The 21509-nt window shown below is 45.9% G+C and overlaps 1 protein-coding gene across 2 annotated transcripts in view; it reads left to right on the plus strand.

The window, feature by feature from the left end:
- GLRX3 (glutaredoxin 3) overlaps nt 1-15497 on the plus strand; it is a 32459-nt gene extending 16962 nt beyond the window's left edge. Inside the window, exons 5-11 of one of the 2 annotated variants that reach the window (XR_006701774.1) lie at nt 4756-4928; nt 5168-5229; nt 7314-7371; nt 9095-9147; nt 11752-11791; nt 11866-11978; nt 15246-15497. Coding sequence is in view for 1 of the 2 variants with exons in the window: in XM_045439268.1 (XP_045295224.1) it covers nt 4756-4928; nt 5168-5229; nt 7314-7371; nt 9095-9147; nt 11752-11791; nt 11886-11978; nt 15246-15296 (530 nt within the window). In the remaining variant the exon portion in view is untranslated. The remainder of the gene's footprint in view (nt 1-4755; nt 4929-5167; nt 5230-7313; nt 7372-9094; nt 9148-11751; nt 11792-11865; nt 11979-15245) is intronic. The other variant, XM_045439268.1, reaches the window with a different exon arrangement.
- Nucleotides 15498-21509: the final 6012 nt, after the last annotated feature.

A 21509-nucleotide genomic window follows, 5' to 3' on the forward strand; every position in this document is an offset into this window, starting at 1 on the left:
TGGGTGGGCGTGCTCTGGTCCTGCCACACCGTCCCTCCTTCGCCTGTGTGGAGACTGCTTTAGGAAATCCGGAAGGTCCTAATTCCCGCTGACACTCTGTATTGAGGTGGTGAGAATCTGTTTTGCACCACAGACACAGAGAATTTCAGAACCCAGAGGCTTCTTAGAAGTCATCCAGTTGAAGATTTTTATGTAATAAGCACCCAGAGACGGAAAGCCACTCAGCTGACTGGGAGCAGAGTTGGGAGGGCATTGCTGTTGTGTGAATGGGCTTTTGTCTGTTCAGTTCTTTTTGCTGTTAATGGTTTCCTGTCTCTCTTGGGAGTCTCTTTTTATTCACCTTGCCCAGATTGAGCGGTTTAAAAATTTTCAGAATTTTGGTGGTGGTTCTGTGTCTCCCCCGTACTTTGGCCTTCCCTGTTGTCGCACATCGAATTATGCGACTAGTGTTCAACTACTGCTGTCATTTCCAGTTTGTAGGTGCTCTTATTTTCTGTGTATGTATACACCCACCCACCTACCCACACACACACACACACACACACACACACACACATACACATACACATACACATATACATATACATATACATGTATATATACGCTTGTAATTTTCTCCTGAAGTAAGTTTTAGGGTTTATTTGACCCCTCTGGTATTGGGTTTATGTTATTTTCTTTTTACTATGCCTAGTACATTATTATGCTTCATAATTGAGCATTTAATGCCTTTTGATGATGCTGCTGAGAATCGGTTTGTTTCAACTATACAGGGGGGAGTTTTTTTCAGATAGGTGGCAGTAAAATTGAGTGTGCTGTTGATAAGGTTACTGCATGTCCAGTGTGACTTTATAAACATAACCTCGCTTCTAGCATAGCTTTAATTGTGAATTCTTCCCTATATGGTTAGCAAATTACACATTAGATTCTGAAAAAGTCCAGTTTTAAAGATAAAGTTTCATGTTGAGTCCTATCTTAAAACAATAAAAGGCTCCTTTGGCTCTCACTTCTACTTGAAAAATTTCCTTGCTGGCATTTACGTGTCCAAGGATGCTTGCTGTTTAGATGTTGAAAAGCAAACTCTGTCTCTACCAGAGTTAACTCCAGGTAGCAAGAGTCAGTCTCTGTTGTGGTTGTTTGTTTTTAATAGAGGTTGTGGCTGGTTTACTTTCCCCTATCAGGCAGGAGAATCCTTTCTGGTACTTTCTGTGGTGACCTAATAACAAGCACTTACAACGTGAGTCTGACGGGGTTTATTCAGTGCCTTCACCGAAACGTGATGAATAGTGGAACTGGCTGTCACGTGGATGCACCTGTATGACAGGTTCCCACGTAGGAAACCTGCAGTAAAGCCGATACAGTGCTCTCTTCTTTGGGTTCGAACAGGACCGTCCTCTCGCTCTTTTCTGAGTGGTGACCTCACCAGATAGGCAGGTGGTAAAACCCGCAGCTTGGGGAAGGTGTGCTGAGGCAGCAGGGGGAAGCACAGTGGCCGGGTGTCACAGCAGGGGGGCTGCAGCCCAGTGCCACCCTTGGTGACATAGGTACAGGTCAGTGACCCTTTCTGTGCCTTTGGTCCTTCCTTTGGTGGCATTGGGGTTGGAGCCAGTCTTGGGGATCCTTTTCAAATCAGATGTTGTATGATTATTCAAATAAATTAGAATTACCCTAATTTATTTAGAAGAGTGTATAAAAAGCAAGTTAGAGTAAAAAAGCAGCTTTCAAACATTTTGGAACAATCTGAAAAACAATTACAGACATCTAGATAATAAGAGATGTAATTGGGGAATTCAAACAAGATTTTTAGATATATGTAATTTAACAGGTACAGTTTCATTTCAAACAAGTACTTGCTTTATTCTTTATAATTTTTATAACTATGTTTTGACAAGTTTTTCTGTTTCCTGAGGTCTTGATTTGTGTAACAACATGTCTTTGTATCAAATATAGTAAGTAAGTGACGTATGGGAAATAGATCATTTTAGAATGTTGGTATTCTTTAATAAAACATCTATTCAAGGATCAGTTAGAAGGTGCCTTTCTTGTGCCTGTACCCTGCCACTTCCTTCATTGATGCTCCTCTGGCTCTGTGTCCCCCTTTGTGTGCCCTGCTACACGGACTCTTCATCTCGAAACTGTTCTCTTTCAGGAATGTACTCGACTCACCCTCTTCCTTTCTGAGCCCACTTAGTGGAAAATAGGTTTTGCTCTTGTGTTCGCACATCCAAGGTGAGGTACAAGCGGAGCCTCCTCTGTACAAGCAGTGACCGTCAGTGCTCACGAACGCCACTGGCTGGTATTTCCATATTTGGAAAGAATTCCCTCGGAAGGCCCTGCTGTCAGTGGCAGCCGGTACTCCCCGTGGGCCCCCTCTGTGGAGTGGAGCCGCGGTGATGTTTGATTAGCCGACCCCACCTGGCTTTCGGGTAATCAGAAAACATGAATGTGTAACATTTAAATTTTCTGTCAGGGAAACCTTGAGAGCCATTTCAGGGTCTGCCCTGGAGCCCCGCTTGATCTCAGCCCAGCCCTTTCACACTTTACACCCTGTCTTTGTGGCTCTCAGCTTTGGCTTCTCCTGGCAGAACTGGGTAGTGTGTTAGGAGCTGGACGTGGTGATAGGGTTTCAGTCGTCAAAGAACTAGATTATTCTTACTCTGTGCTCCTCAGGAGGACAGGAAAGAGAGGGCTCTCGTGTTTTAGGCAGATTTTCAAGACATACTGAGATGTACATCTTTTTAAACAGAATGTTAAATCCTTGAACATGCAGGTTAATTAAGTTATTTGGGAATTCTTGTATCCATTTCAGTTAACAAAGCTTTTAGCAAAGCAAAGGGTATTTGAACCACGGGACAGACTTTTCTTCTGCAGCGAAAGTCATCTAACAGGGTTTTCTTTTTAAATCCGACACAAACATTGTAGGTTGAGAAGTGGGCTTTAGGGTTTTATTGTTACTAGATGAAATGTACCAGTCAGGCTTATTGTTCATGCCTTCTGTCATGAGTAGAAATGACTGCAGACAGAAACGGTGGTTCTGTGACAGCTAAGTGGTTCTTCTACTTTTAAATATTTGTATTGCGTGCATACGTTTTTCTTAAAAGTGTGTAAATATTTTGTTATTGGAATGAAGCCTTCTCACTGTTTTATCCTTAAGCATAACATTTCCAGTCTGCTCCTTTAACCCTTAAAAACTGAACATTCCCCATCAATCTTTCTAGTCTGCATGTAATTGCCTAAAGCTAAAAGAAAGCTTTTCCTCAGCCAGTTACAGTAGAAATGAGTTAATATATTGGCAACAGAATAACCATCAGCAATCAGCCGTTAGCTGTTTACTAATGAACTCCCAGATGAGCGAAAAAAATTTCAGAATCGGTGTTTTACTTCAGGCTGTACATGAACTTAACACTTCAGTTGTAGGGAAAGCAACTTAGATGCCGTACAAATACCAGCGCTTCATCTCAGTAAACTGTAGATTTGAAAATTGTTTGGAGCTCAGCAGTACATCCCCGTTTTTGTAGTAAAAGTGCTTTTGGAGGACACCAGGTAAAGCCTATTCTTGCAATTAATCTTACACGGAATTTTATGGTTTGATTTTATTTAAAAATACTTGCCGATGCTGTGAAATCCTATAGGAATTTTGCACCTGAAGAACAAGTCATTTTCCAGTGAATTATGACTGTTTGAAAAGAAGGATGGTGTGTGAAAAGAGTAAGGTGGTACAAAGTATTGAAAAACAATTGGGAAGAATTAGCTTATGGAAAGAAAAATATCCTCTTTTCAGACAAGACGAATAGATTTATAAAAGACTGGTATTCACACTCTTATTCTTCAGTACTAATGTCATAATAAGAAAATGATGTCAAAAAAGTACAGGACAGAAATGTGTCACAAAAGTATAATAAAATCACGGAACATAAGATTGTCACTATGGTGCAGTAAAAAAAAAAAAAAAAAAAAAATCACATTACATACTTTGGGGAATGTAAATGGTTTTCAAAAGGAGACTGTCAGGTAACAGCACCAGATGAGAAAGACGCTGTCAGCCTGTTGACAGTTCCTATGTAACAACACCAAAGACAGCTTTGAAACTCAGTGTATCCAGTGTCCACTAACAGAACACATTCCTCCTCGACCTAGATAATTTATTCTGTTAAAGATCATATAGGCTGAGAGCTCCTGAAATGGACACTCAGGAAGCACTTCCAGAGCAACAGAAACCAAACGGCTGGGATTCAGTATGCTCACGGAGTGGTTAAAAATGACTGTTGTGATTTTTTTCCCCCATCCAGTGTTCATTCTCATAGACTCACAGACCGCAGGGCTGGGAGGGACCGTGGAGGCATCCGAATCCGTCCCCTGATCGATGGGGATGTGCGGGAAGGTGGGGTGGCCATCCAGGGCTCAACTGTTTGTCTCGTTGGTGGGTGGGGCAGGTTCTGGGGCTTTCTGGCCAGCCTTATTTCTCCTACAACAAAATCATGCCTAATACTGAAGAGGAACATTGATAAAGAGAGACTTTTTAAAAAATTCACAAATGTGTTAAACTCTAAGCCCCACTTGAACACGTGGTTTACTTCAAGGTCAGATAAGGGGCTGTTGGAATTTGTTTTCTCTTTCCATGCTGTATAGCCATGCTAATTAAATCACGGGTGAGATTGAGGCAGACATCTTTGTTCAGTAGCTAATGTGTGTTGTGAATTAATTTAAAATCATGTGTAAGAGAGAAGCTAAGTTCTTTATTTTCTTTTTCTTATGCAGGTTTCAGCAAGCAGATGGTGGAAATCCTTCACAAACACAATATTCAGTTTAGCAGTTTTGACATCTTCTCAGATGAAGAAGTTCGTCAGGGCCTCAAAACCTACTCCAACTGGCCTACCTATCCCCAGCTCTATGTGTCTGGGGAGCTCATAGGAGGACTTGACATAATCAAGGTTAGAACTGAGAAGTCTGTACCTTGTAAAGAATTTTCATGTAGAGCACACTTTTGTAAGTGCTGTAATAAATGTAAAGTAGGAATTTCTTAAGAATCTCTACATTTACGAATATGAATCTGGAGTATATGCCAAGTATTTCGGATGAGATGGTTGATTGATATTCTGTGTCAGGGTACGACCAAGGAGAGTTGCCTTGTAGTGAATGTTTCTTAAACTTACACATGTGTTTATTTCAGGAGCTGGAAGCATCTGACGAACTAGATACAATTTGCCCCAAAGCTCCCAAATTAGAAGAAAGGTAAGTGTTTAAAAGTGTCAAATAGTCTACCATTTATTACTTTAAAAATATTTCCTAATTCTTGGTTTTTGCATTGCTCTTTCCATATAGAAACGAGGGATTTGTTTTCGTGTGCCGAGGTCATAAGAGTGTTGTTTGCAGTCAGACTAGTCATGCGAACTTGGGAAGGTCTCATTTGCACTGGAGAAATTTTTGTGCCAATTTAATGAGCATGCGGAGGATATTCTTCGTTTTTATAGAACGAAATGTCATTGTCTCGGTGGAATGACTAAGTTTTACTTACTTCTCTGCATCTCGGAGCCAGGCTCCAGCGTTCCCAGTGTTCAGCCTTCAGTAACAGCCCCTCCTCTCAGCATCATCCGGACGCGGGCTGTGAAGAGTGCCCAGTGTGAGGAGCGAGGGCTGCGCATGTGGTACCCGCGTAAACACTTTGGGGGCCTCACGCTGCCTTTCTAACCATGATAACTTAAAATTCAAGGAGATTTGGAGCTGTAAAAATTGGTCTTTGTTTTATGAAGGATCTCAATCAGCTTTTAAAGATCTTATCTTATGGAAATTTTGGACTTTGGCCTGTAGGGAGACTTACAGGGATTTTTATTGTAATAAATTTGAATTAATGTAGAGGTTTAAAGAAGAATTTATTTTGAAATACATCCGTGTATCAGCCGTTCGTAGTTGGGGCTTGAGTCTGTAAGGCGAAACCTCCTCTTGTAGTTTTCTTGCCATTCAGCATTTTGAGATAAAAGTGTTTAATAGTAAGCACCTCATTTATCTGTCCTTGATTAATAAATAGTGTCCCATATGTGTCAAACTGACCTTTAAGTGCCACACTTTCTCAAATGATTTAGACCCTTTGCTGCCTTTTTGGTAGGACAGTGAGTCTCCTAGTGCCTTTGTTGACTCTGGGTCTCCAGTTGTGTTCTTTGCTGAATAACCTGGGTGGCTCACGAAGGCGAAGTGTCCTCAGAAACCTGCTGTGCTTTGTATGCGCTAGTATCTGCCTTCATTCTGTCTTGCTGCTGTTTATGTCCTCGTCTTCATCAGACCTTCTGTCTCGTTTCCTAATGTGCTGTGTCTGTATTTCCTGTGGCCTCAGACTAGATAACTGGAGTTACATAGAGACTTCTGTAGAGATACACTTGTATTTTGAGTAATCACTTGAAGTGCTCCTGGCAAGCACAGGGCCAGAGCCTGAGTTCCTGGCTCTGGCGACGTCTCTGTGAGTCGGACGGACGCACTTGTTTTGGTTTCCTGGGCCCAGATAGTTGGTTTGCTGCAGGTGACTGATGGCGATCAGCACCATATTCTTTATTTCTGAGTTTTTCTGAGAATCGGCCCATCGCACTCTACCGGAAGTGTACGTGACGAAGCTCTGAGCATGATTTGGGTGTTTTGTTTGTGATCACTTTGTTCTCTGAGGAGGTGTTGAGCTGTGAGTGACCCAGAGCACCGGTGGGAGGAGGATCCGGTGACGTGACCACCACAGGTTGTCCTGACGCTGACTGTCCTGGGATTTGTGACTGACCCTCAGGTGGCACGCAGACGGCTGCCGCTCCTGACAGCAAGTGGGGGATGGCCTTTGGAAGATCGTACAAAGTGTGAAACGCAAAGTTAAGACAGGGGCGTTTGATGTGAGCAGCTGGCGTGCCGGCACTTAGCACCTCCCGTTCCCGCTGTGACCTTGTGAACATCGGGGAGTGTGGGGCCGTGTGCCGCCTCGTGGCGGAGAAGGGAGCCCACAAGATGTAGTTCTGGAAATTGTGGGTGGGCTCAGTGTACAGGCCCCTTCCTGAACAATTCCTTACTGAATTGGCTATTATTATTTTTTTAGTGCTGTGAGTTGATGGGCTTGAATTGCAACTCGAAGGAACATTCGTTGCCTTAAAAGCCATATTGTGTTTTATGGTGGCTCAGGGAGAGAATGAAATAAAGGAAAATGTCAATGCATTTGCTTGTTTAATACCACTCAAAGCTGTGAACTATCATCCTGCTATCCCTCAAATATGCATGTTACTCCTGAAGCGGAGCAAAAGTGGTGTTTAATAATTGAGCTGAGCCATTTTATATCAATTTTCTCTCTTCAGGCTCAAAGTACTGACAAATAAAGCTTCTGTGATGCTCTTTATGAAAGGAAACAAACAGGTAAAGAACTCAAAAATGGTTTTATTTGTAATTTCTTTTGATGCTAACATCTGCAACTAGGGGACGCTTAAATCTTTTCTCCTGGCTGTGGCTAATGAAGCTATAGTGGCATCAGGAAGTTATCCAGGCCTTAATTGGTGCTTATGGAGATCAAACAAAGCAATCCACATCTTGCCTGACTTCATCATCAGCATCTCAGTGGGGTGCATTTCTCTTTGCTGCCAAACTTGGTCAACACTGTTCACCCTCTCCTGGTTCTGTTAGTTGCTGTCCCGTCCCCACTTGAGTCCCTGGGCTCGTGTAGTGAGCAGTTTGGTCCACACGCGTCCCGGGCACAGGGAGCCTTGTCGCTCTCGGGGGCACCGGTTTGATGACTGAGGGAAAGTTTGGCAGTTCTTACTTGTAATGGGGTGGTTCCTGGAGCTTGTTGGATGAAGGAGCATACTGGTTGTGCATCGTTTTGAGGACCAAGTTAGATAAGAGCACTCCCACCGGCAGCTTGAGCAAAGCTGATTATCATTTGGATTTGGACTAGAACGGAGGTCTCCAGAAACCAGGCTCTGTTCCCTTCCTTTATTCTCAGCCAGTGACAGAGGTAGGCAGGTGGGACAGAGTCTGGCTCGTGGCCCAGGGGAGGAGGTGAAAGCCCTGGGAGGCGAGGCTGGTGGAACGGAGGGACGGCAGCCCGTCTCTTCTGTCGTCCCGGGCTGCTTGCTTCACCTCCCAGGGCCTCACGGCCCCTTGTGGGAGTGTTCAGCGTGCTTCCCGGAGAACGAGGTTGTGATAGCGAGTGTGAAAGTTAACATAACTAATACAGTAAAACCAGCTAGTTAACATAAGTCGTCAACGTAACTGTGACAGTGTAAGCAGTAACCGGGAAAATGGTAATATATGTCTCAGCATGCTGAGATCACAGATCAGGACCTAGATTCCTTGACTGGTTCACTAATTTTATTAAAACAAAATAGAGGAAGTTAATAATTCCCAGTAGTGATAAAGTCATCTTTTTATATCTTCTTGGTGATTGTTTAAAGCAGGTTTTTATTCTCAAAAGAGTTTGTTTCTGGAAGTCAGCAAGTATTCATACATCTTGGGAGCAGAGTTACTTGTGCTGTTGAGAAATGCATGTGGTGCCGAGTCTTCCCTCCAGGATCGCTAGGATTTGGGACCTGGCGGCCTGACAGAACCGCGTAGCCCTTCCATAGCCCTGGCACTCTGTGACTCTATAACGTAAAGATACGTTTTAAAAACTGGGGAGTAAAAGTCCAGTTGGGAACAGGCAGGCGATGATCCCGCTCAGTGCAGAAAGGTTAGGTGAGGCGAGGTCATCTGAGAGCGAGTGGAGAAGGAACTCGAGTCTTGGTAGAGCGGCAAGGTTCCCCTCTGAGGACCGTGTCACCACAAAGACTGTCAGGTTCCAGGACACGTGTCATCCCCGGTGGGTAGAGCCTGAAGGAAGTCTGTGGGCTGAGAGTCCAGGGTGATGTCTGGATGGGTCAGGACTTGAAAGGGGGGTGGGGTGGGGATTGGTGGCCTCCTGAAATCCCAGCTGACCCACTGCTCTGTGATGCCAGAGGCACTGGGAGGCTCGTCACTAGAGTGCGCTGTGCCCACTGTGTCCCAGGGACAGAGCGTCCACAGGACCAGGCTAGTGGGCTGAGTAGGAAATGTAATCCATCTTTACATGTGTGTGTGTGTTTTTTTTCCCCCCTTCTAAATTTAGGAAGCAAAATGTGGATTCAGCAAACAGATTCTGGAGATACTAAATAGTACCGGGTAGGTAAATCTTGTTTTCAAATGGTGTGTTAAAGAAACTCCAATTTTCCGTCCTGCCACTGATGCCTTTCGGTTGTTGTGGCTCTCTATCTGTATATGTTTATTTATTTGTTTTTGCTGTGGTGCTTTGTGAATGCTTTAACTTAGACCACAAGAGGATTTTTTGGACAGTATCAACTGATTGGTAACATAAAGGAGCTTCTTAGGCAATTACTGGAATAACTATTTGTCTGCTTTCCCAGAGGAAAGTTAATAACTGAATTCTTGAACACACACAAAGATATTTTAGGGAAATGTATTAGAGGTTTTTAATTTCCTTAAAAACCATTCTAGTTTTCAACATTTTACCAAATGCATAGGGCCCATGTACAGGTCATTCTGTGCATCTCAGAAGCAGGGTCAATTGAAGGCTGTGTTCATGCTTTTGATCTGCTCGGTGGTAATGCTGCCAGGTAAGAAGATTGCAGCTGAGTTTTTTCTGATTAAAAACAAACCACTTGTTTGGAGATACTTCGCCCATATTCGGTAGAGTTTATCAAATGTATTTGCTTATTATTATTATTATTTTACTTATTTCACAACACGTTCTTTTTAATGTTCTTACTGTGCTAGCCATAGCTTGCTTTATTTAGTTTTTAAGTTAATTTTTTAGCCATAGCTTTAAAGAGATTAACCATTTCTTTGAAGTCGTGGGGAAGGTAATCTTTTGAAATATTTAGACATGCGTGGGCATGGTTGAAAGTAGTCAGTTGAGTAGCACAGGTTAAATACAACTCTGGGGACATGAAAAGCAAAGATTGATTTCTTCAAGTGATGGTGACATTTTACAGAGGAGAGTCTAAAGAGTCTTTTGTCATATGGTCTCTAGCCAGACCTTCCTCACCCTGCCCGAGGACAGAGCAGAGGCTGGCTTGCTTTTGGTCATCAGTTTTTATGGCCCCGTTCTCTGTCTTCTGTCACAGCTCCCCGGTGTGACACGCTCAGTCCACCTGTCTCTAGTGACAGCGTGTCCCCTCAGGGCGTACCTCCACGAGGCCATGAGGCCAGGGCACAGGAGCATCGGGCCGTCTCAGCTCGTATGTTCGGTGGAGAGTCGCCCAATACCTGTCTAATCCTGTTTGGATTTGCAAGTACCTGCTCCCCAGAACAGAGGGGCTTCTTTGGAGACAAAGCGCTCCCAGCTGCAGACTTGCTGACGCAGTCGGCTCTGCGGTGAGCGGGGCCGTGGGGACCTTTGCCGCTCTTCACCTTGAACAGACTGTCCTCTTGCTGAGAGCTGTCAGTTTGTGGAGAAAGCTCTGGCTTTTTATTCCTTCCCCTCCGTTCTTACACTCCTCTTCGCCTTCTCTGCCCAAAGACACACGCCTCGAGGGGCCGTGTACCGAGCATACGCGGAGGTATGGAGGTACTCTGTGCACAGAACTTTCAGGAGATGCATTGGCTGTCATGACTGCACACACACCTGCACGTGCGTGGGCCCGGTGCCTCTCAGCTCCCTTGTGGACCTGTAACTCGCGCTGATCATACTGTTCAGACTAGGAGATCTGCCTCCTTTAGTTCAACCTGAAGGGAAACTTACGTTGGGTCTTGTTTTTTTTTTTTTTTTAATCTTCTCTTGCTTTCAGACAGTCCTGTTGGTACTTGGTGCTGATTTATCCTGTCATCTTGTTTTTTTGACTGTTTTCTGCACCATGAACAGTTTTCTTGGGAACTTGTTTACTGAGTGAGATTTCCCTGTGAAGGTGGTTTTGGTTTTATGGAACCCGAAATTTATCTTTTATATGTGGCGTTTTCTTTGGCCGGTTTGTGGGACTGCACGTATCTCCGCAGTCTCCCTGCAGGAATTCAGTCCTACATTCGTACTGATTCCTTGACCACCAAACAGTGAAGTCCTTCTGAGTAGATACGGCTGGATTTCCATGCAGTGATTTTTCATTCATTATAACAAGTAGAGTTCATTGTCCAGCATGAATCCACACCACTCTCACTGGTTTGTGCGTATTGAAAACAGCATGTGTGTTCTGAAATAAGTTCGCTTTCACGTGGGAAGGCACACCTCCGTAAGGTGGCGTCTGTTGGCAGCGTCGTCGTCCTGGGCAGTGAGCGTCCGGCCCAGCCCTGGTGTCTGCGAGCGGTCAGACGTCAGAGCTGCTCCCCGCTCCCTGAGCAGCTTCCAGGACATCAGAAGCGGCGGCTCCAGGGGTGAGGGCTGGGAACGGAGTGTTAAGGACAGACTCGTGTAAACTTGGGGTACAGGTCTAACCTGGGGTTGGCACACGGCCACACCCACTCCTGTCTGCCCTGTGTGGTTGCTTCTGTGTGATGCAGAGACTAGCCTCCAGGGCCTGCGTGTTTATGGCCTTGCCCTTTCAGAAAAAGTGTGCTGACCCCTGTCTAATCCAGTATTGTCTAGAGAAAAGTCCAGATGAATTTGTACCTACCTGACAGATTGAGAGAAGTTAAGTCATTTCCATTTTTTATAGTGAATGTCATTAGCAACGAAACAATTTACTTTTCCTGACTGTTTTTTAAAACACCAAGTAGGCTTTATCATTTTTGTTTAATACAACTATTTCCTGTTAAAATGTTCTCTCCTTTTTGTAGTGTTGAATATGAGACATTTGACATATTGGAGGATGAAGAAGTAAGTTCTGTGTTTTATGTTTCTCATCCTTTGCCTTTAGTTTTACTCACTAGGGTCTAATAGTAAGGTTTCAGAGTTTCTCTTGTTTCCGTAGGTTCGGCAGGGGTTAAAAACTTTCTCGAATTGGCCCACGTATCCTCAGCTGTATGTGAAAGGGGAACTTGTTGGAGGTCTGGATATTGTTAAGGTAAGGTCGGAGTTCATTTGGCATCCTAAAGATGGGAAATGTTGGCATGTTTGAAAATTACAATTTCATATTGAACAGAAACTTTGGAGCTTCCCTGACTCCTTTCCTTCCCGGCCTCCTGTCCAGTCACTTCTGGCTCACTTTTGATTACCATTTCTTTTAAAAGATTTTTTTATTTCTATTTTTTTATTTACTTTTACTTTTTACATGTGTGTTTTTGAGAGAGAAAGCACGAGTGGGGGAGGGGCAGAGAGAGGGGGATAGAGAATCCCAGCAGGCTCCATGCTGTCAGCACAGAGCCCCATGCAGGGCTCCAAGTCACGAACCACGAGATCATGACCCGAGCTTAAGTCGGACACTCAACTGACTGAGCCACCCAGGCACTCGCCCCGTGTTACCATTTCTGTGTCCCTAGTACCTTGTCCCCCACTGTCCCTGTTGGATCAGGCTGTGCTCACCCGTCCCCTGAGCCAGCCAAATCATCCCCCTGCTGTGGGGCCTTCTGCCTCCCCGGGTCTTCTGCACAACCTCCTTCCTCTCCCGAAGAGCTTCCGGCCAAGGCCAGAACTGTAACTTGGCCTTCCAAGATGCTCTGATTATGGCCAAGCTCGAAATGTGATTTTTACTCCCACGCTGCTAAATCTGATGGAACTGTCTTCCATGTTTTTAGCCCTTCTTTCCTCGTCCCCCCTCTGCTTTGGATATCTTGTGTTCCATAGTTACATGTGTTCTGTGCCCTCCAGGACCCTTGTTGTCTATGAATCGTGTATAGATTCTTGAAGCCAGAAATATTTTGCTCCTGTTCCTGAAGTTGTTCTGTCCTTTTATATTTACGTTGTATTGTGTTTTTGTGTTATTTTGCCTTACATGCACTGGGGTGATGGAGTGAAGAGTGCCGGGCCATGGGCAGGAGGCCTGACACCCAGTGCTGCCTGGTCCTGTCAGCTCTGTGACAGACCCGAGGCCCCTGACCCCGGCTTCCTAACAGAACTGTGCGAGGCTGCTGTGGGCCTTCCCCACGTCCAGCTTGGCCTCAGACGCTAGGAGATCGGTTAGCTCTGTCAGATCGTAAGCATGTTTAGAAACGATACCTTTTCTTATACACCCTTGACATCTTTGACCATTAATTTACTTGTTTAGTTTGCTTTAAGGAAACCCTCCGCGAATGCTCAGTGGGCAGGACTTTTCTTGGGGTGCTTACACCTGATAGCGCCTGTGTGTGCCACACGCTGTTTCTTAGCCTGATCCCGCAGGGACGCTGCAGTGCTAACCCCCTGGCAGCAGCACTGCTCCTAGTTAGGTTTTAAAATAAGTTTTAACTCCTACTTTGGTCTTGTTGGGAGGACTCGAGCCCAGCGCTGAGGGACATCAGCTCTGTGGGCCCGGACGTGTGGTGAACACGGGGCAGGGGTGCCGTCTGCTGCGGTTTCGCCCACACCAGTCTTGTCTGCTGCGGACTGCTGTTTGACATGGCGCTTCTGAAGGCGGCGAGTGAGGCACTTTTACTAGTAAAGTGTCTCATTCCTGGAGGAGAAGAACAGGCTTAACATAGTAGCTCTTGAATAGCCCTGAAGCAACAAAAATAGATCTGCATTTGTTATGTTATATATGTGTTTTATTTTTTCAAGACACAGTCTTCAAACCCAAATACTCCTGAGCCTGTTCTTGTCTGAATGTTTTATAGCCTGTACCTTAGCCATTGCTAACTCTTGGGAAGATAACAATCGATCAATCTCATTTAATTCTAAAGCCGAGCTGTGCGGGCAACTTCGTTTTAGGTATAAAACAGGATGTTACAGGACTCTTGATGTTCACCTGCTAAAAAGACGCATCTGGACATTTGTGATATTGGTAACATTTTCTCCTGAGAAGATAACTGGGAACAGTTCTTAGGTTGCCATTTTAGTCCGTTTCCCACAGAGCACGGTTCTTCCGTCTTTAGTTCAGCGGAAACGTCACAGTTGCCAGGTGGGTTAATTCTGGCTGGCCTTTAAGAGCACTGAGTGCTTTTTGCTGTTGAATGGTTAGATAAAGAACTTACCCGGTAATTCAATGACTCAGTCAATCTAGTGTCTTGAGAAAAATAGCAACTAATTAGTACATATTCAGTGAGGTCATGTTATCACTACTGCAGAATGTTTGTTTACAGAGGGAATATTTAGATAAGGTTGGCGCACATTAGTGGTGATGATGATGGCGATCCCCGTGTGCCAGGCAGGCTGCCTTAGTGCTTAGGCCGTCCTCACAGCATCCTGAGTTCCTTGTCCTCAGTCGTCAGATGAGGGGACACGGATGAGAAGTTAGGTAATCTGCATGTGATGTCACAACTCGTGAGTCCTTGAGTCCAGATTCCACCTGCAGGCTTCTGGGCCTCTCCGTGAGCAGCGTGGCCTCCTGCCCTCCAGGTCATGTGCTCAGAAAAGTCCTGCCTGGTCCTTTAGTGCAGTACGATGTGTGCTTGTTAATGAGTTAATGTTGGAAGATCCCAGAACATCACTGAGAGTTGTCTGAGTTTATATGACAGAATCACACCTGATGGGGTTTAACCAGAGATGAAGTCACATGGAATTTAGTGTGTGTGTGTGTGTGTGTGTGTGTGTGTGTGTGTGTGTGTGTTTTAAGTAGGCACCATGCCCAACATGGGGCTTGAATTTACCATCCTGAGATTGAGAGTCGCATGCTCTACTGACTGAGCCAGCGAGGTGCCCTGATTTTCGTGGTTTTATTGATGGATGTTCATGCTGCTTAGTAATAACCTGCAAATTTACATCAGATTAAATGTTTGTCTTAAACTAGAAAATCTCATTCATCATTTATTGTCACATTTTAAATTTGATGGCTGTGTTCCAGATTTTAAATCTGCAAGATAGCACACAACATTTCTGGATTTGTATGTCTTTTTAGTGTTTTTTGGCCTCTACATGTACACTTTTACGCTTGTAGTACTGCAGCCTTTCCAGGCTGGGTTGAAACAGTGAAGCCTGTGTGCCACCCGTGGGGCTATGGGTGTTTTGCTCTAATTGCTGTGTTTGTTAATGCTGATCAGTCTGTTGGTTTTGGAATGCCTTTTAAAACTTCAGTTCTGTAATCTGGTAGTGTTTATGACATAATAGTTAGTTTCAGGGTGTTGGTGAGCTAGAGTTTTAATCCAGTGAAGTGTTTCTTCTGGTCTCTGATAACGGATGCAACCTGTGATTGTTCTTCAGACGTTTCCATTTTTCATCTGTCCGCATACATGTTGTTTTTGCTTTCTGTTTTCGTCGTTAGGAACTGAAAGACAACGGTGAGCTGCTACCAGTACTGAAAGGAGAGAACTAGAGGCTTGTACGCTCAGCGCCCGACTGTTGCGGGAACCACTTGGTCACAACTCCGTGCTCAGAGGTGGGCGAGGGGCAGAGACTGCGCCTCACCCCGTTACGCTCTGTGTATTTCACAAGCTTGTGCTAAATACATGTATGTGTTGTTTTGTTTTTTCCACCAAACAGAATGCAATAAACATCTTCAAAATCCAATTAAAAATACTTGTGTAAAGAAGGTGTGTTTTTACGATGATGTTAAATATGTAGTAATTAGCCTGCTTTAAATTTCTTTTTCGAAACACACGGGCACCTTGTAGCAGTTCAGAAACGGCAGGTTTCAGGAAATTCAGAACTGTGAAGCCGTCTGAAATCCACACTAATACTTAGAACAGCTCATAGACCAAACCAGTGGCTCCCCTCAATGGCCAAAGATCTCTTTACAGCTTGGAAAAATTCAACTGAAAATTTTCCTCTGACAGCATCCCTGTGTGAGGCGCTGGTGAGATCGCACAGGCCATGTAGGGCTCTGCAGACGTGGAGACTCGTTTCAGACAGCGCTGGCGGTGTGTTGGCAGGCAGCGGGCCAGAGGAAAGTGATTTCTCGTGAGCGCGTTACCCTCACGTGCTCCAGGACAAGGAAAAGAACGGGGTGGGCCGGGGGATGACAGTCGTCAGTTTGTGTTAAGCACCACAGTTTATTTTAGTCATTATGCTGAAAGCATTGATTTAGCCCTTAAATAGGCTGAGAACATCCTGAGGTCCATGAAAATTTCAACAGTTTTGATCCTGACTGTCACATATTTAAAAAATAGTTGCTCTGTTAGGCCTTTGTTGGGCGTGCCTCAAACAGGTGGCTGAATTCACCTCCTGGGTTTGTAGATTGTGTTTGGTGCCCATGGCACATGTTTTCTTCATTAGATGTTCCCAGCTTGTTGTTGTTGTCTGGGTGGTTGAGGCTCCACAGAAGTGTCTGGTGATCATAAGGAAAGGGTGCAAAGGTCAGCAGTTTACATGAGAAACCAGAGGAAGCGCATGAAGATCTAGTGAAGTTATTAGCCTTTCACCAGGACACGAGCACCCGGCTGTTTCCTTGCTCTCTCTGTGTAGAGGAGAGATCTGATGTCTGTTGTATGTCACAAAGGGCAAGTCTGCACAAGATCCTAAAGGTGGTCACGGCCCTCCTGTCGGAGGAGGACACCTGTTGTAGTGGGTTTCCCTGCCAGTGTGTGTAATTAGATGGGGCTCCTTTGGGCATTGGTGCATGAACTTCTTTTTTCTTTTTAAAACAGAAATCCTTGCATAAGCGAAACCTTTACAACGCAGATGGAAATGGAATTCTAACTGAAACTCTGTGAAGCTTCAGGGATGCCGTGAACCACGAAGGAGTGATAATTTTCTCATATCCGGTGTCCCGACACTGAAAGCCTTGCGTACTGCTTTTGTGATTTTTTGCTCTGTCTGCAAAGTGCCACCTGTCAGCAAGCCACCTTTTAACTTCCCCTTATCCCAAGTGAGAATATCTATCTTTGTGGTCACAGATTGGATAAGCTAGTTTTTTTCTTAATGCACATTTAACTAAAATGTGTAAATTTTAACGAATGCCCACCTGCCAATTTGGGAACCATTGATCTGGCCAAGGTGGCTGCTCAGGTAATGTGAGATGCTCATGCATCGTAGGATGACCTCCTCCTCCTGTGGGTGACTCTTGCCTGATGCAAAACTCTGATGGCGTCACCCGTGATTGAACATCATAGTTTGAGTCAGGGTGAGTGTTCAGAGTTTTGGGGGGACATGTCACTTTGTTAAATTCTGCCAGTTGTGGGCGCCATTGGCTCCAGGGATGGTGGAGGGGCGGTGGCGCATATTTCTGTTTCATAGGTGTTTCCAGCTAGACATTGGGAAGATCAGGGATCTCGTTCATACAAAGCGATTTAGTTGTTCCTAACCTGACTTTATTAGGTATGTTTTAGGAGCCAGGCAAGCGATTCTTGGGCCCACCCGATCTTGGGAGCTCCATAGGCAGTCCCAGATCCAGCTTTCTAATCAAAGTGAGCCTACCCTCGTAGGAGCATTTTGTCAAAATTGAAATCCTCTGTGATCCACAAATCCTAGAGAAGGTTGTGCCCAGTGCTCGAGAGACCATTCAGCTCACAGCGTTAGGTGACCGCGTCATTGGGATGCTGCCCTGTCCAAGCCGTGGTGGGAGCTTGTGGTGGGGGGCGGGGCTCACCTGGGTGCTGTCGGAGGGTTTTAGTGAGTCCCGGATGTTTTGGAGGAGCAGGGGCAGGGCTGAGCTGCCCTGCGCGCCGCCTAGCTCTGCCTGTTAGGCTGCCTCCCTGTGCTTGTGCTTCTCTGTAAGATGGAGCTCATCGTGGGGCCCTGAGGGGCTGGGGAGGGCGGTTAAATCTCCAAGGGTAGCCGGCACTGCTAGAGGCTCACCAGGGGTGGCTGCCATTGGGACTTGGCCTGTTCACCCCCACCCTCAGGGCCGTCCTTCCAGAAAGGCCTCCTTGAGGAAGGGCTGGTAACTCCTCCTGACTTGCGTGTCCAGGCAGGAGGTAACTTCCTTTCCAGGGAAGGGTTCTTAGGGAGTTAGCATCCACCTGGAGAGAGGAGCCTGCAGGAATGGATCCCCCTCCATTTTTTAAGCTCTGATTTTGTTTCATAACCAAAAATAGAAAAAATAAAACAAAAAGCCAACGAGAGGAGTTGGGAATTCTGTGCAGGGAGGAACTCTGTAAGGTCAAAACTTGCTCGAGAGTGCAGCTGTGGCCTCGGAGCTGGGAGTCCCGTTCAGGATTCGGTGACTCCCCAAGGCTGGGGCCCACTGCCACCACCAGGCTCCCCCGTGAAGCTGGGGGATCACGGTGCCTTTATGTGTGGGGGAGGGGCGCGGGCCGCTCCACCTGGAGCTGCCACTCCTAGGTGCACCAGGCGACTCTCAAGTCCAAGGATTGACCTGCAGGAGGCCTGGTAGGTAGGTGTGTTGAAAGTTGCTGTGATAATGTCGATGTCCCCCATGAAGAGAACAGGATGGCGGGTTGGCTTTGCCCATGCGGCAGCTTATTAGACGTTTTTGTGTCACGTTGTGGGACAGCTGAGGCTTGTGGAACCACGCTTTTCCTGGCCTCTGTCAGGAACCCCAGGCCGTGTCCATCTTAACAGGTGGTTGACTTGCTCAAGAAGGACGAAAACAATGATTTTCCATTTTCAGTCTACAAGAATCTTACTGAGTTTCAAATTGAGATGGATTTTTTTATTTATTGTATTTACTGAGATTGATTTTTAAAAACAGCATGTTTTGGGGCGCCTGGGTGGTCAAGTCAGTTGAATGTCCAACTTCGGCTCAGGTCATGATCTCGCATTTCATGGGTTCGAGCCCCATGTCAGGCTCTGCTGACAGCTCGGAGCCTGAAGCCTGCTTCGGATTCTGTGTCTCCCCCTCTCTCTGCCCACCGGCCCCCCCCCCCCAGTTCATGCTCTGTCTCTCAATAATAAATAAACGTTAAAAAATTTTAAATACAAATAGCATGTTTTTATAAATAGAAAGTCTCATTTTAGCAAAACTACGTTGTAGTCACGAAAAGTTTAATTGCTCAGTAGAATAACTGCAATACATTTGAAGTGCCTGACTTCGGTCATCATCCCTTTGTGTCCCTGGAAGGAATCATACAGACGGGTCCTGTGGTCAGAGAAGTTAAAAGCTTCAGATTAAAATAGGAAATAATATTTCTGATTTAGTTTTTAATTAAAATCCATTTTCTTAAAATGGACAGTTGGTTCTTGTTTTTCCTAAATAAAAGTAATTTGGTTCTTTGTATATAAATTCATTTTTTTTTAATGTGTTTCAAGTGTTGGGTTCTAGGAATGGGTAGAAGTTGAAATAACTTACTGACGCCTCATAAACTGAAATGCATAGTTCCAAGCAAGACAAGGTTTCATAATTGGTCTCCCAACTCTGGTTTCAGAGTCTTGGCTTTTTTCTCCCATATAGCTTTCTCTGTTACCTATAGACGTTCACATTTGATAGACGGGAGTTCAGTTGGCCTCGGGGACAGTCAGGGACCTGGGGAGGGGGGTGATAAGGCTCGCCTGTGTGCTGGGCATGTATCGGGGCTCACCATGTGCCGGCTCATCTAGGGCCGCAGCAGCCTTTGTGGAAGGATTCCTGGTGTGTTAGGTCACTGCCGGTTTCCAGGGCCAGGAGCTAGGATTTGAAGCAGGACCCTTGACCTCAGCTCCCCCGTGCTGTGCTTTGAGCAGGCCACGTGTGTGTAGGGCCTGAGCCCAGGGCCAGCCATGGAGTTCCCAGGGCCCGGTGCAAAATGCCATTGTGGGCCCCTTGTTCAAAAAGCAGGAAAAAAGTGCCCTTACAGGTGCTAAGGCCTAAAGCTGCTTTCTTGCACATTCTCTACCTGTCATGGTTTTTAAAATTTGCAATTTAATGTTCTAAGTAAAGTTAACAATGATTAGCACAAATCCATTTTCCTTTATGTCATTCAGTGATGCTTTTAAATGCAAATGTAGGAGCATTTGGCTTGTATGTGGAATACCTGACCCTAGTTTGGTTTTTTCACTGCTTCCACCTGCGTATTTTGTTACCAGGACATCGCAAATGTGCACAGCGCCAGACTTCACTTCTCACTCACTTCTCGATTGGTGCACATTCTCTCAACGTTCACCTTCAGTGCATGGTGAGTGAGGAGGACTGGGTGCTCTCTCTTTCCTTCTGTCAGGTTCCCTGTAGGTGACTGGCTAGCACAGGGGGTGACAGAGTCAGAAGGGATAAGCATCAGTCATTTGTCTCTTAGACTGCTGTTGCCTTCGAAATTCCTGTGCACAAAACAAGTTGTGGTTTGAACAGAAAGCGTGGTTGCTTGGGGCTGTGTGCTCCCTGCTCCTTGATCATATGTGTAACATGCTCACCTGTACTGGCCTCGAGTCCCACTGACTTCCCACGCATCGGGGGCCGCTGGGATTCCGTGCTCACAGGGCATCAGGAATGCTGTGTGTGGACTGGAGCCGGTGGACCTCTGCATTACACGTCTTCTCACGTGCTTGCTCCCTTATCCCATTACACTTCCAGAACACTAGCACAAAGGTAAGATGATAGGGAATTCCAAGTGCCAGAGCATGAAACTAGCGTGGGCCCTTCTGAGGGCAGGCCTGTGGGACTGACTGTAAGGCCCATGAAGCTGGGCCTGCTTCAGAGGGTGTGGTCTGAGGAGTGACGGGTGGAGGTCAAGCCCTGGCCCCAGTGTTCTTTCCTAGAGATTCTGCCAAAGAGCCAGGTAGTGAGTGTAACCACTACCTGCTAAGGAACCTTCTCTCTGAACTTGATCACAACAGTTCACTAGATGGTGCCTGGGTGGCTCAGTCGTTTAAGCAACCAACTCCTGATTGAAACTCAGGTCATGATCTCGTGGTTGGTGAGTTCGAGCCCCAAGTCGGACTCTGTTGGAACAGAGCCTGCTCGGGAATCTCTCTCTCTTTCTTTCTCTCTCTCTCTCTGCCCCTCCCCTATTCATGCTCTCTCTTTCAAATATAAATAAAAGAACTGTTTTCTAGAGAAATGTACACTTAACCCCAAATGCGATTGCACTGTCCCCTGAATCCTCTGTGTGTGTGAATTCCTGTGTTAATGATTTAGTGTAATAACAGCCATCACTTAACCTGGTGTTAACCTGGAGTCAGGTACTGCCCTAAATAATGGACTCATTAAAACACTGAATTCTACATTGTCCACCCCATCTTAACAGATGGGGAAACTGACGTTAAACGAACTGAACTGGTCCAGGTCGCACAGTTCCAAGTAGACCTGGGATACGGCCCTTGGTCATGTGGCTCCAGGGTTCAGCCTACTGCTGGCGGAGTCCCTGAACAGGCTCGTTCCCCCGTGAGTCGGGAGGCCGGAGGACCCTGGGCCGCAAGTGGTGCTAATGCGCCGCGCTGGGATAGGAGGTCAGGGCAACGACCAGCGTCCCCTGCTTTCATCAGGAGGGAAAAACTGATCATCGCAGGAGCCGCCCTCTGTGGAAGGCCAGGTGCTGCTGGTCGCACGGCGTGTACTATTATGAAGCTGCTAAGGACCCAGCACAGTGTGTCACCGGCACTCTCTTTGCCTTGGGGAAACAGGTTCAGAAATATGCCCGAGCCGCTAACCAGAGAGTGGTCGGGCCAAGGTTGAACACAGCGAGGGGTCTTCCTCAGCAGGTGCTGCGCTCGGGCTGGC

This window comes from Leopardus geoffroyi, chromosome D2, assembly GCF_018350155.1.
Source record: "Leopardus geoffroyi isolate Oge1 chromosome D2, O.geoffroyi_Oge1_pat1.0, whole genome shotgun sequence".
NCBI lineage: Eukaryota > Metazoa > Chordata > Mammalia > Carnivora > Felidae > Leopardus > Leopardus geoffroyi.